The following is a 12,466-nucleotide window of genomic DNA, read 5'->3' as shown; positions in this document are numbered from 1 at the left end:
AACAATGAAAAAATCAATATTTGATGAGCAAACATCGAAGGCAATAAAAAAATGGCACGCTACTGCGAAGAAGAATTATAGGCTAAAATTAGGAAAGTCGAGTGTTCGAGCCATGAACAGAAGCACCACCGACTCAATTGTTCACTCTACAACTCCTAAGCTACTACGTTTCAAAACCACCAGTCACCTAACTTCGTCTCTGTTTCATCCTACAATGACCAATGTTAGTACTATTCTGATATTGAATTTTCTCCAACATCAAACTTGCTAGATAGAGTGGACAATGTTGAAGAAGATATAATAGAAACTTCGGTCGAATAAACTATGAGTTTTTAATATTGTTATGGGGTGAACATAGGAGCTAATTAAATTGTGGTCGAATAACTATGAGCTGTTATTATTGTTATGGGGGTGAACATAGTAGTTAAATAAACAATGAGATATTGTATAATTGTTTGGTTTTCCGCAATTTTTTTCATACTTATCAGTAAGTAATCGATTAAGTCCAAAGTGATTTATTAACTTCACTCAAAACGAGTATTATTGATTTCACAAAATTTGAATCAATTATTGATCATTATAAGTTTATTATTAAACATTATAATTAAGTTTGTTCACAATTTAGCTAATAATAATAATAATGATGAGTATTGATTTTTTTTGTGGGTAAACAAAAGTATAGCACGCACGCAAAGATTAGAGATGTCTGATTTTGTTGCCATATTAATATAGATATCATACGAAGGATCACAAGAAGTATGAACATAGATATTTATTAGAGGATGCTACGCCTTATCGATGCAAGGAGGTAAATTTATAAAAGGTTTCTTTTGACCCTTACTGCTCTTTTCTGCAAACTTTGCCCTCATTTATGAAATTATAAAACTAACTGTTGTTTGTTATAGGGACACGGTGTTTCTAGGGAGACTAAAGATCTGTGTGCCTTTCTTTTAATTTCGATCCATTATCTAAGTTATTTTGAACTATCTATGCATTTTAAGGATACACATTTGGTATAGTTTTTTGTTGTCTTGCTTTGGAAGAATGAAACAAAGTCCAATTACAATGATGCGTAAACATCTAGTCTAAAGGATTTATTAGAGCCTTAAAAAAAGTGATAGTCTCATTTAGTGGTTCAAACTTCTTGTATTCTTTTATTTATACTCCGTCTATCCCAAAATATTTGTCACATTTGAAAAAAATAGTGTTTCAAAATAGTTGTTGCTCTCAGTTTTCGATACAAGTTTAACGTAGATTGAGTTAACAACTTGTTGCTAATTGAGGGTTCCTTTTATGTAGATACGAGGATGGAAGGCGTGGGAGGCGGAGATATCGTCTTATAGATACAAGTTAGCCAATGGTATGCTTGTCCAATGATGTATTCAACTGTTTTTCTTCTTTGATTATGAAAACTACCAGTTATTTAGATTTTAAGTAAATCGCATTTATTTTCAAATGTTTCTATATTTATCATGCGGATCCTTCAAGAGTCTGACTTACACATAAAATATCATTGGTTAGAGAACTTGCAATTTTTTGCAAGAAAATTTCAATCTTGTTTTATATAGTAAGACCAACTTTTCTAATATGATATGTTTTCATTTCCATTTTCTTGAGGTGAAGGATTTGGTTTTGATTTCATTAACAAGTTAGAGACACGAGTGACCCTGTTTTCTGCGGTGAAAATCATTCTTTAATTAAGCTTTTTATGCGACACTGATATGTGTGTTTTTCGATGCCACCAAGGATGTGTTGGGAATTTACATTAGATAGCGTCCTAGTGTGTTAGTCCCGCATCGCCTAGAAACATGGCATCAGTACCGATTATTATAAGGTTTTGTTAGCCCTCGCCTTATACATTGCTTTGTACCATTAAGTTAGATCATAAGTTCAAGTTTTAAGATGGTACCAAATCTTCTCATTTGTTAGTTGTTGAGTCAATGATATTGTCCACACTCCATGATCTATGACATATTCTCGTTAATTTTTTTTTTTTTTTGAAGTTATTTTAGTTGCATTATGAATTTTTGATGATATGTCATATATTACATATTTTGAATTTCATGATACTATCATCATTTATACTTGCAAGTTACTAAGATTTCAAGATAGACTAATTGACTGCATTTTGCAGATGGGCTCAACAATGAAAAAATCAATATTTGATGAGAAAATATTAAAGGCAATAAAAAAATGGCACGCTACTGCGAAGAAGAATTATAGGCTAAAATTAGGAAAGTCGAGTATTCGAGCCATGGACAGAAGCACAACCAACTAAATTGTTCACTCTACAACTCCTTCGCTACTACGTTTCAAAGCCACCAGTCACTCAACTCCGTCTCTATTTCATCCTACAATGACCAATGTTAGTACTATTCTGGTATTGAATTTTCTCCAACATCGAACTTGCTAGAAAGAGTGGACGATGTTGAAGAAGATATAATAGAAACTTCGGTCGAATAAACTATGAGTTTTTAATATTGTTATGGGGTGAACATAGGAGCTAATCAAATTGTGGTCGAATAACTATGAGCTGTTATTATTGTTATTGGGGGTGAACATAGTAGTTAAATAAACAATGAGATATTGTATAATTGTTTGGTTTTCCACAATTTCTTTCATACTTATACGTAAGTAATCGATTAAGTCCAAAGTGATTTATGAACTTCACTCAAAACGAGTATTATGTGCCTCTTGATTTCTCAAAATTTGAATCAATTATTGATCATTATATGTTTATTATTAAACATTATAGTTAAAATGAAGAACACTAATTCCAATATCATCATCCTTAGATTTGCAATGAACACTTAACTCCATATTATTTTTCAATCTGTTAGTAATACGCACATGGTCTTTTCCCCACACATTGTGCGCGAATAGTAATGTCAACACACATATCAAAAGAAATTTTTGGATAAATAAAGGCATTGCACTTTCAATTAATCTTTTCTTTGAAAGTGAATAATCTTAATTATATGAAAGTTAAAATAATTGTTTAAAAAAATAATATATTTATAGATGAATTTTAGAAAAGAATGCAAATATAAAAAAAAATTAAGGTAATTATATATCGGATTTGAATTCAAAATTTTACTATTGTGTCTTTGAGTTTTAGATAGTATTATTATCACTTTGTTACCTACAATAAAAACGTCTTCATTGTTTTTATGTTGTATTTTACATTTGAAGGATGTAAATATTTTATATTGTAAAAACAAATTTTATCTAAAGATTGTATACAAAATAATAAACATTTTTTTAACGCAAACTAAAAATTAAAAACTTTTAAATATAAAATCTATATTGTAAAACATTATAAAAGTAAAATTTTCACATTCATAAAATTTAATTTATATATTAATTTAGATATTTAATAGATAACGTATTAACTAAATATTTAGTCAATCAAAGTATTGGCTAAATAAATTTTTCAATTAATGGTGTAAATATTTATCAAAATAAAGTATTGATCGAGAATATTCAACCAAGTAAATTCAGAAAGAGCTTAGAGTTTATTTAGTGGAATATTATTTTTTTTACTCAATATAGAATAATCAATTTAGGGAAAAACTAATCTTGATTTATTAGATTTAATTTAATTAATTTTACTAATACTATAGTTTTGACTAGAGATATTGACAAACAAAAAAAAGTTAAGAAGAGCTAATTTATTTATTATATTAAACTAGTAAAATGCTTGGGTGTGATCAGATTGATCCAAGGTTGATTGTGTTTTTTTAATGTGACTCAAATAATAATATATTTACTTATATAAATTGTGAATATGCTTAGAAAATAAGAAGCAATGGGAGATGAAGGCTTGTAAAATATGAATGCACTATTTTCTTCTTTGTGTGTTATATATCTAAATTAAGGTGAAACATATAAATCATGATTATAATTGCATAGATAAAATAGTCTCGTTTATAATAGTGAGTTTGATTTTTTATTAGTGAGAACTTGTCATGTGTATGATAGTCTAATCTCATAAGTGAAAAATTATCTTGAAGATTACAATTATTTTAAAAAAAATTGAGTAAGAACTTGTATGATGTGAGTATGATAGTTGAAGCTTATCGAGAACAATTTGTCATGTGTTACGTAATTATTTTAAAGTTTTAATTGGTTAGATCTTGTGTTGTTTATGTTTTTTAATGTCATAGACGACTCTGGTCTATTATAATTGATTTCATTTTTATGTCGATAATATTAAAAAAAATTAATTAATTTTTACTAATTCTTTATTGACAAATTATTGTCCAGTGCATGACGTTTATAATAAATTATAATTATTTTCAATTTTATTTAAAAGATATAAATAAATAATAATTTTAAGTAATGGATTAAAAACGAACATTTGTTTCGTATATAAAGTGTGAAAATAACTATAGTTATTTTATTTATAATCGTTCTCATTTTTTTTATTGATATTTAAAAAATTATAATTTTAACTACTTCTTTAGTGACAATTATTTGTCCTGTGTACAGTTTTATAATAATTATAATTATTCTCATTTTATTTAGAAGATATCAAAATTCTACTAATTTTAACTACTTAATTAACAACAAATATTTATCCTATGAAATTATTTTTGTTATGATACAAGAGTTGATTTCTCTTTTTCCTTTATTTTTCTCATATTTTGGATTTTTGAGGTTCATTGCTTATGCTCTATCATGGATTTTGTTTCACCTAAAAGTTTCAAGTTATATCTCTATCAAATCCAGAAGTTTTACTCTAGAGATAAGGTTTTTGTGCTTGTTTTTCTTAGAAAATGAAATAAATATATAATATATATTTATAAACAATGTTAATTGAAATTCAAATAGATGAAAAGGTAAATGGTTTAGAAGAACTAAAAAAAATAGAAAGAGACACAAGTGTTTTTAAATTTGAGTTTTTAATCTCAACCATCTATTTTACGGGTTAAAAGGACTTAGATGTGTGAGAGAAATGAAATCTTTAATATATAGGAGTTTTGAATCTGCACCCAAAATCATTTGAATTGACATGCATGTGGTTTGTTTGTTTGTTTTTGATTTTTGTGTTAGTTGTTTAAGAAATCCCATAATTATTGGAAAAGAATTCTTGTGAAAGGTGTAAATCATGCCCTGAAGGTAAATACACGTGCTTGAATGTTTTCCATCCTTACCAATGTGTTTTGTCTATGACGGTTGTATCCAATTCTGCCTTTGATTACTCATTCTTAAAATTCTAAGTGTTTATGTCTATGGTGATTTTCTTCGTTTTGTCTCTGGTAGCTAGCATTATTAAAAATTCTAAGTGTTTCTGCTTTGGTTGTTTTCTTCATGTTGTCTCTGGTGGTTATAGTAATTAAAATTTAAGTATTTCCGCCTCTAATAAAATACATGTCTTTGTTCCTCTAACATTGCTTCTTCCCTTCTTCTGTTGACGTTACTTCTTCTCTTCTTCCTACCTAGTCAAATACAATTCAACCCCCTTCTCGTGTTTGCACCTTTAATTGGCATCAAGAGTTCAGTTTCAAAAATTAGCACTTTATAGTGTTTGAACAAAGATTCAAGGATTCGACAATGTCTGAATTTGGTGAAGAAGCTGTTGGAGGAAGCATCAAAAGGCCATCTTTGTTTGATAGTGAATGATTTGAGTACTGGAAGGACATGCTGAGGAGTTTCTTATTTGATCAAGATCCTTAACTTTGGGACTTAGTGGAAGATGGTTACACTACTCCAACAAATTCTGATGGTACTAAAATTTCAAGGAAAAAGATAGATGATGAACTGAAGATGTACAAGATGTATCACAAGTTCAGAACCTTCATGATCAATGCAATCACCTTCCAGGATATTTCTGATGATCCAACAAGAATATTTCTGCAACAACCAAATGCTGATTCTCAGCTTAGGCGTCGAACATATCAGCCACAGGAAGATGGAGGTCATGTTTGAGCTAGAAATGCACTATCCTCACCTTAATACAAGAAATATTTATACGGATATCGTGTATTAAAATTATGAAAATAAATAAAATTATGAGGGAACTATTTCTCATGTATGATCAACAACTAATATTTTATCAATTGTATTTTATTTGTAAAAAAAATTGGGTATCTTTTTACGACGTGACGTAGGGTCTTCTGGAAAAGCATCGAGAGGGACTGATCAGTCAACAAATATATGAACTACATACAATAAAAAATATGAACTATCCAAGACAGGACTAAAATTTGTACTATTAAGCGCATTGGACCACACATTAAGATTATTACTTTGACAGTGTAAAAAAATAATTATTTCATCAAATGTCTAAGACATTTTTTAATGTACTTGTAAAAAAAAAAGACAGTTTTTAATGTATTTTATAAACAATAATCACCTTGAGATAAACTTCTTGTCATTATAGCAGAGGCTCTAAGAGTGTTTAAAAGGTGAGGTCAATAAGGTTTTAATTTTTTTACTAAGTATATAAATAATTTTAAAAAGACTATTTTTTAGGTTAAGATATTCACTTTAAAATTATACTAAGAAGATTTGATACAATAATTTTTCAACATTAAAGCACTTAGAATATTTTATTTTGAATAACTATTTTTCTAGAATTTAAACTTTTGAATTGTGAATGCTTAAGAAATTTGAGCTTTCAAAGGTTTTTTGAATAGTTGAGTTTGTTGTTCTTGTGTTTTTTCTTTAGTCTTGATCTACTATTTATAGAGTGAATTAGGTACATCAATTCCGAAGATTTTATAAATCGTTTTGATTTGTTGTTTGGTCAACAAAGATTTTATAAATCGTATTTGATTTGTAGCTTAGTCAACAAAGATTTCCACCAAAAATAATTTTGATTCATACATTTGGAATATAACCGCTGTGAGCTAAATCCTTCGCAAATTTGGTCCAGGCACATTTTCTAGAATGATTTTGGGCAAATATTGTCTTGCGTTTAAAAATAATTCACCTTAAATCTTTCTTCCTACGCTTGATTGGATTTGGGAGGGAACAAAATTTGGACTTAATTTTGGACCTTCAGAAGCAAGGATACGACTAACTCCAATTCCATATGTTTTTCAATCTATTAGAGCTTTTGACTTTTCATCAAAGTTGTTGTCTATTTTCCATCAAAATCATTGAATTTTATTCTTCATAGTCATTGACTTGTTTGTTGGAATCAGATGATGTGATGCTTGAACAACTAGAGTTAGAGGTAGATACAAAGTTGTGTGACTTAGAATTAGTGGCATGAACAACTTCACCTTTGTTGCATAAAAGTTTGTGTATGTGACAATTGAGATGCTTATTAATTGTATGTGATACAATGGGAAAAGATTAAATGACAAAAGGGCCATGATTTGGTGATAGTTGATCAACATTATCAAGAATATAAAAGTTAATCGGATACTTGATGTAAGTCATGACTTGTATTAGACATGATATAGCATATGTTGTTGGAAGGTTAAGTCGGTATACAAGCAATCCAAGTAAAGAAGATTGACATGCTATTAATAAAGTATTAAAATATTTTAAAGAAAAAATTATCTACAGTGGATATCCTTCAGTTTTGGAAAGATATACAATTGTCAGTTGGGTAAGATAGAACTATCAATAAAGTTTCAAAGTCTCAAACTCTATTTTTAAAATCTCATACTAAACCTTTAATATTAGACTTCTTATTGAAATCTATTTTTCAAAGACCCGACCTATTATTTTAGTGGGTTTAAGGAAGGAGGCTCATAGGCCTAAAGTTTTGTTAATTGAGAAATTTTTTTAATATTTATTTTTCTCAAGAAAATCTAATTTTTTTTTTAAAATCAATTTTTTTTCCTCGAATAACAAAAATTGATTTTCGAAAAAAAATCGAATTTCTTTTTTCTCCCTAAAATATCATTTTTTTTTTTGTAAAAGTGAGCCATTAGACCACCTAAACCCACAAAAGTTTAGGGGCTCAAAATAAGCGTTAATCTCATTTTCGGATAGATCACGAACAAATATATACTTTTTCAGACAATTTTATTATAGAGCGCGTACAAATAGTATACAACCATTCTATTGATTTGACTTAAAAACAATAAACCTGTATCCATACCTGGCTTAACTATCAATATTTCTCAAGTCAGTAGTTACTGGATCCATCAATCGACTGTTCAAAGAAAAACAAGATACAATAACCAAACTACTATATCAAACTAAAATTGCATAACAAAGTAACAGATTGGAAGATAAAATTAGTCATTGTCAACAAGATGTCTACCCCTGGGGACAACAAAAGAAACGGTCATTTTAGCACATAAGTTGATCAAGAAAGCATAAATCAACTATCAGTTTGAACTGTAGTCATGAACATGATGAGCCCAGTCTTTCAGCACGGGCTTTTGTTCGAGAAAAGTCATAATACACATTCCTTTGTTTATTAAGATGTTTTTTTTTGTCAAGAAAGACTATGAAGTGTTTCTCAAGAGTCTCTCAATTGATTTTGAATTCATTCATGATTTGACAAATTTTATTTTTCAAAGAGGAGTGATTAATTCAACTTTTTTTTAAATAAATATCATTCCAAGAACACATACCATTGCAACATCATTTCTAATTTTTTATTTTTTGCTGATTATTAGAGAAAAAAGCATGACATGCATGAATGAAAATATGATGATGAACATGCATGTAAAACCATCATGCAAATGTATAGCATTGTTTCATGAGTACGAGACCAAGTATCTAAATATTTAACTTTTTATAGATGAGTATAAGACCAAGTATCTCCCCAAGGGAGAATTAGGAATTTTTCTATTAGGAGATCAGAATGGTTTTCCTTGGAGATGGAAAATTCGTCCACCAGGTTTTATCAATTTGCAAATTCTTGTATTGGGAATCACAATAAGTGTCCTAACAATTGTATGGTTAGAAAGAGAAATATATGCAGGGATACAACAGCGTATTGGACCTGAATACGGCGGTCCGTTTGGAGTTCTTCAAGCTCGAGCAGACGGAACAAAACCCTTCTGTTTATTTTGCAAAAATCACTCAAGCCAATGCAGAAAGTAGGGCAAAACACAATCACAGTATAGAAGATTAGCTTTAGTATTTACCTTTTATCTTCTATCCTAATTATAGCTAATAGATCCTGAAATGGTAATTCTAGACTAGGTTGTTGATCCCGAATAGCGGTTTGCTCCAAAACTGTGATAACGGAACAGCGCATTGTGTGATGGCCTCTGTATTATGAGACTAGCTTATTTAGGTCATTTGCCCAACTTGGCATAGAACTTATCTACACTATGTTATGGGACTAGTTTTTGGCACAAAGGAGTATATTCAGTCTGAAGTTAGAGCTGTTATATTCCTTAAGTTAGTGTTCTTACTGGTTGTAAGTGATCGACTGCATTACAAACAGAAATTTGTGTAAATGGTAAATTCTAGTGTTGTTATCTTTCTGCTATTGCTTTACAGGTACATTATCTTGTGGATTGTATTATATTAGGGGTTTAATGCCTGCTCAACAGTTTATTTAATGAATAATATTCTTCTGATTCAGTTAAAAGTAAAAATCCATATTAAAGAGGAAAAAAAGGGGATACTTTGACATTATGGCTCTGTCAATGTGATATCACATGATCGCAATAATAGTAATAGAGATGATAACGAAGTCAAGATGTTGAAGCTGGGAACAGCAATACAGAAGTTCATAACAGAAATAAAAAGAGGCAACATAGCAGAAATGGTGGAGGTAGTAACAGAGGCACAGTGCAATAGCAGTGGGGAATCCAATTTTTAGTATGTTCAACAAACATGGATGCGGCAAAACCATCCTTGAGGCAGTTGCAAGTTTGTAGATGAGCTTGATGGTGCATACCAGAGAGATGGGAGTAATCGAGCAACAATGGATCTTATTCGACTATAGTTTCTATTGTATCTTCTTCAACAACATCCAATCTTACTGGCAAGTTTGATAGTAGTGTACGAGTTGTAGAGTGAACAATTGAATCGGTGGTACTTCTGTATAAGGTTCGCACACTCAACTTTCCCAATTTTAGTTGACGCATCTTCTTTGCAGTAGTGTGCCATTTTTTTAATGTCTTTGATTTTTGCTCATCAAATATTAATTTTTTCATTGTTGAGTCTACAAAATGTAGTCAATTAGTCCATCTTGAAATCTTAGTAACTTGCAAGTATAAATGATGTTAAACTATGATAGTATCATCAAATTCAAAACATGTAATATATGGCATATCATCATAAATTCATAATACAACTAAAATAACTTCAAAAAAAACTAACAAGGATATATCATATAGCGTGGAGTGTGGACAATGTCATTGACTCAACAAGTGACAAATGATAAGCTTGGATACCATCTTAAAACTTGAACTTATGATCTAACTCAATCGTACAAAACAATGTATAAGGTGAGGACTAACAAAGCATTATAACAATCGGTTCTGAGACTATATTTCTAGGCGATGCAAGACTAACACACTAAGAGGCTATCTAAGGTAGCTTTCCAACACATTCTTAGTGGCATCGAGAAAGACACATATCGATGTCGCACAAAAAGCTTAATCAAAGAATGATTTTGATCATCATGTACCTGAGTAACAAGAGCATATAGTGGAAGAGTGATGTAGCTGCAGAGGCACAACACCCCAACCCTTCAAAACCACATAAGTTCATCAAATATTAGTTTATGGTGGTAATACTTCGATCATACTAAAAAGAATTGTAAGGATGAAATTCATTTTATTGCAAATAAGAATTTCATATCAAACTTACTCTAAAATTTCTAAGATTATTGAAAGTTTGAAAAACAAAATCAAACAACTGTTCAGCCCAAAAGAGTACTACAAATTAAGAAATCATCATTCATTGTTAGCCATTAACCATAATCTACATAGACAAAAAAAAAAACAATATTTAAGGTGAAAAGATGGTTCTTACCCACATCCACAAGAAATATGTTACTTGAAAGGCATTCTGCAACAAAAGAGTATCAGTAAGTTATAAGCATTAATTACTCATTCAAATTCCACTACGCTATAGTGCTGCTATTTGACACCACTTGATTGAACTAGAAAACGTTTCCTACTTGTTTAATTCCACATCCATCAAAATATCTTAAATAATATAAAACTAGATTATGGCTCGCTCGCTGCGCGGATATTAATTAATTAATTTTATAAGTTTTATAAGTAATATTTTATGTATTATAAATATAGTTATCTTATAATATTACTTTATTGATTTGTAATAATTGAATATGATTAGGAAAATTAAAATGAAGGAAAATCATATTTATCACAATCATTTAATTTAATTTTTAAAATATGTTGTAAAATTCGTACGATAACTTATTATATAGGATAATTGTTTGACTCATTGTACTTTGATTGTCAATTTATTTTTCAACATATAATGATACTTGTAGTTATTTGATGAAATAAAATGTAAAATACAAACCCAAAAATAAGATGTAAAAAATATTAATGTTGAATTATATTGTAGCGTAGCTAAATTTATTTGTTTTATTAGTATGATGTTTTAATTGCGAGCATGAGAAGTTGTTATAAAAAAAATTATTGAATATATTTCATCAAGAGTTTGTAAAAAAAAAAATAAGTTGGTGTGGCATCAGAAGTCTATTTTAAATATATATAATAGATAATAGATTTTAATAATTGGAAATTATTTTTTTAATAATTTTTTATAGATTCGTATTTTATGATTATTTGTAATGAATTTGGGTATTTTCTATCAAATAGAATATATATTTTTACTTTATAAAATGTTACTACAAAAATGAATTGATATAAATTGAAAGTAACTATAAATAAATTGACTTTAATCAGTAATTGAATTTTTAATGTACAAAATCATTACTCTGGAATAATATAATTGTTCGTGAAACGAGGATTAGATAATAAGTATTTATGTCCATTATGAGTGATTAGGTGTTTTTTCAATTGAATTTAATGACTAAAAATATAAATTATTACCATTGGTAAATGACTAATAATATTATAAAATAATTTATAAATTTATTATAAAATAACTTATAAAATAATTTGATAATAACATAAATTATAAATTATTATCAAATTGTAAAGTAATTTATAAATTCTAAATTTATTATAAATAATTGTAAAATAATTTTATAATTTTATAAGTAATACTTTATGTATTATAAATATAGTTATCTTATAATATTACTTTATTGATTCGTAATAATTGAATATGATTAGGAAAATTAAAATGAGGGAAAATCATGTTTATCACAATCATTTGATTTAATTTTTAAAATATGTTGTAAAATTCGTATGGTAACTTATTATATAGGATAATTGTTTGACTCATTGTACTTTGATTGTCAATTTATTTTTCAACATATAATGGTACTTGTATTTATTTAATAAAATAAAATGTAAAATACAAACCCAACAATAAGATGTAAAAATTTAAAAATATAATTTACTATTTAATATTTTTTATTTTAAAAAAA

General features: G+C 28.4%; 1 protein-coding gene and 1 pseudogene across 29 annotated transcripts in view; both read left to right on the top strand.

Moving 5' to 3' along the window:
- LOC101498120 (uncharacterized) overlaps positions 1 to 12,466 on the top strand; it is a 65,762-nt gene that overhangs the window by 20,676 nt on the left and 32,620 nt on the right. For 11 of the 29 annotated variants that reach the window (XM_073371018.1, XM_073371012.1, XM_073371014.1 and 8 more), the window contains 2 exons: positions 733 to 808; positions 1,300 to 1,360. Coding sequence is in view for 2 of the 29 variants with exons in the window: in XM_073371023.1 (XP_073227124.1) it covers positions 1,300 to 1,354 (55 nt within the window). In the remaining 27 variants the exon portion in view is untranslated. Of the gene's footprint in view, positions 1 to 732; positions 824 to 1,299; positions 1,361 to 2,134; positions 2,595 to 12,466 lie in introns of those variants that run through there. The other 18 variants (XR_012163991.1, XR_012163988.1, XR_012163989.1 and 15 more) reach the window with 6 other exon arrangements.
- Positions 1 to 12,466, top strand: part of LOC101505389 (leucine-rich repeat receptor protein kinase HPCA1-like) — a 56,394-nt pseudogene that overhangs the window by 26,660 nt on the left and 17,268 nt on the right.

The sequence above is a fragment of the Cicer arietinum genome, chromosome 7, assembly GCF_000331145.2.
Source record: "Cicer arietinum cultivar CDC Frontier isolate Library 1 chromosome 7, Cicar.CDCFrontier_v2.0, whole genome shotgun sequence".
NCBI classification, from domain to species: domain Eukaryota; kingdom Viridiplantae; phylum Streptophyta; class Magnoliopsida; order Fabales; family Fabaceae; genus Cicer; species Cicer arietinum.
The sequence above is the reverse complement of the archived record's forward strand: the minus strand, read 5'-3'. Positions and strand labels throughout refer to the sequence as shown.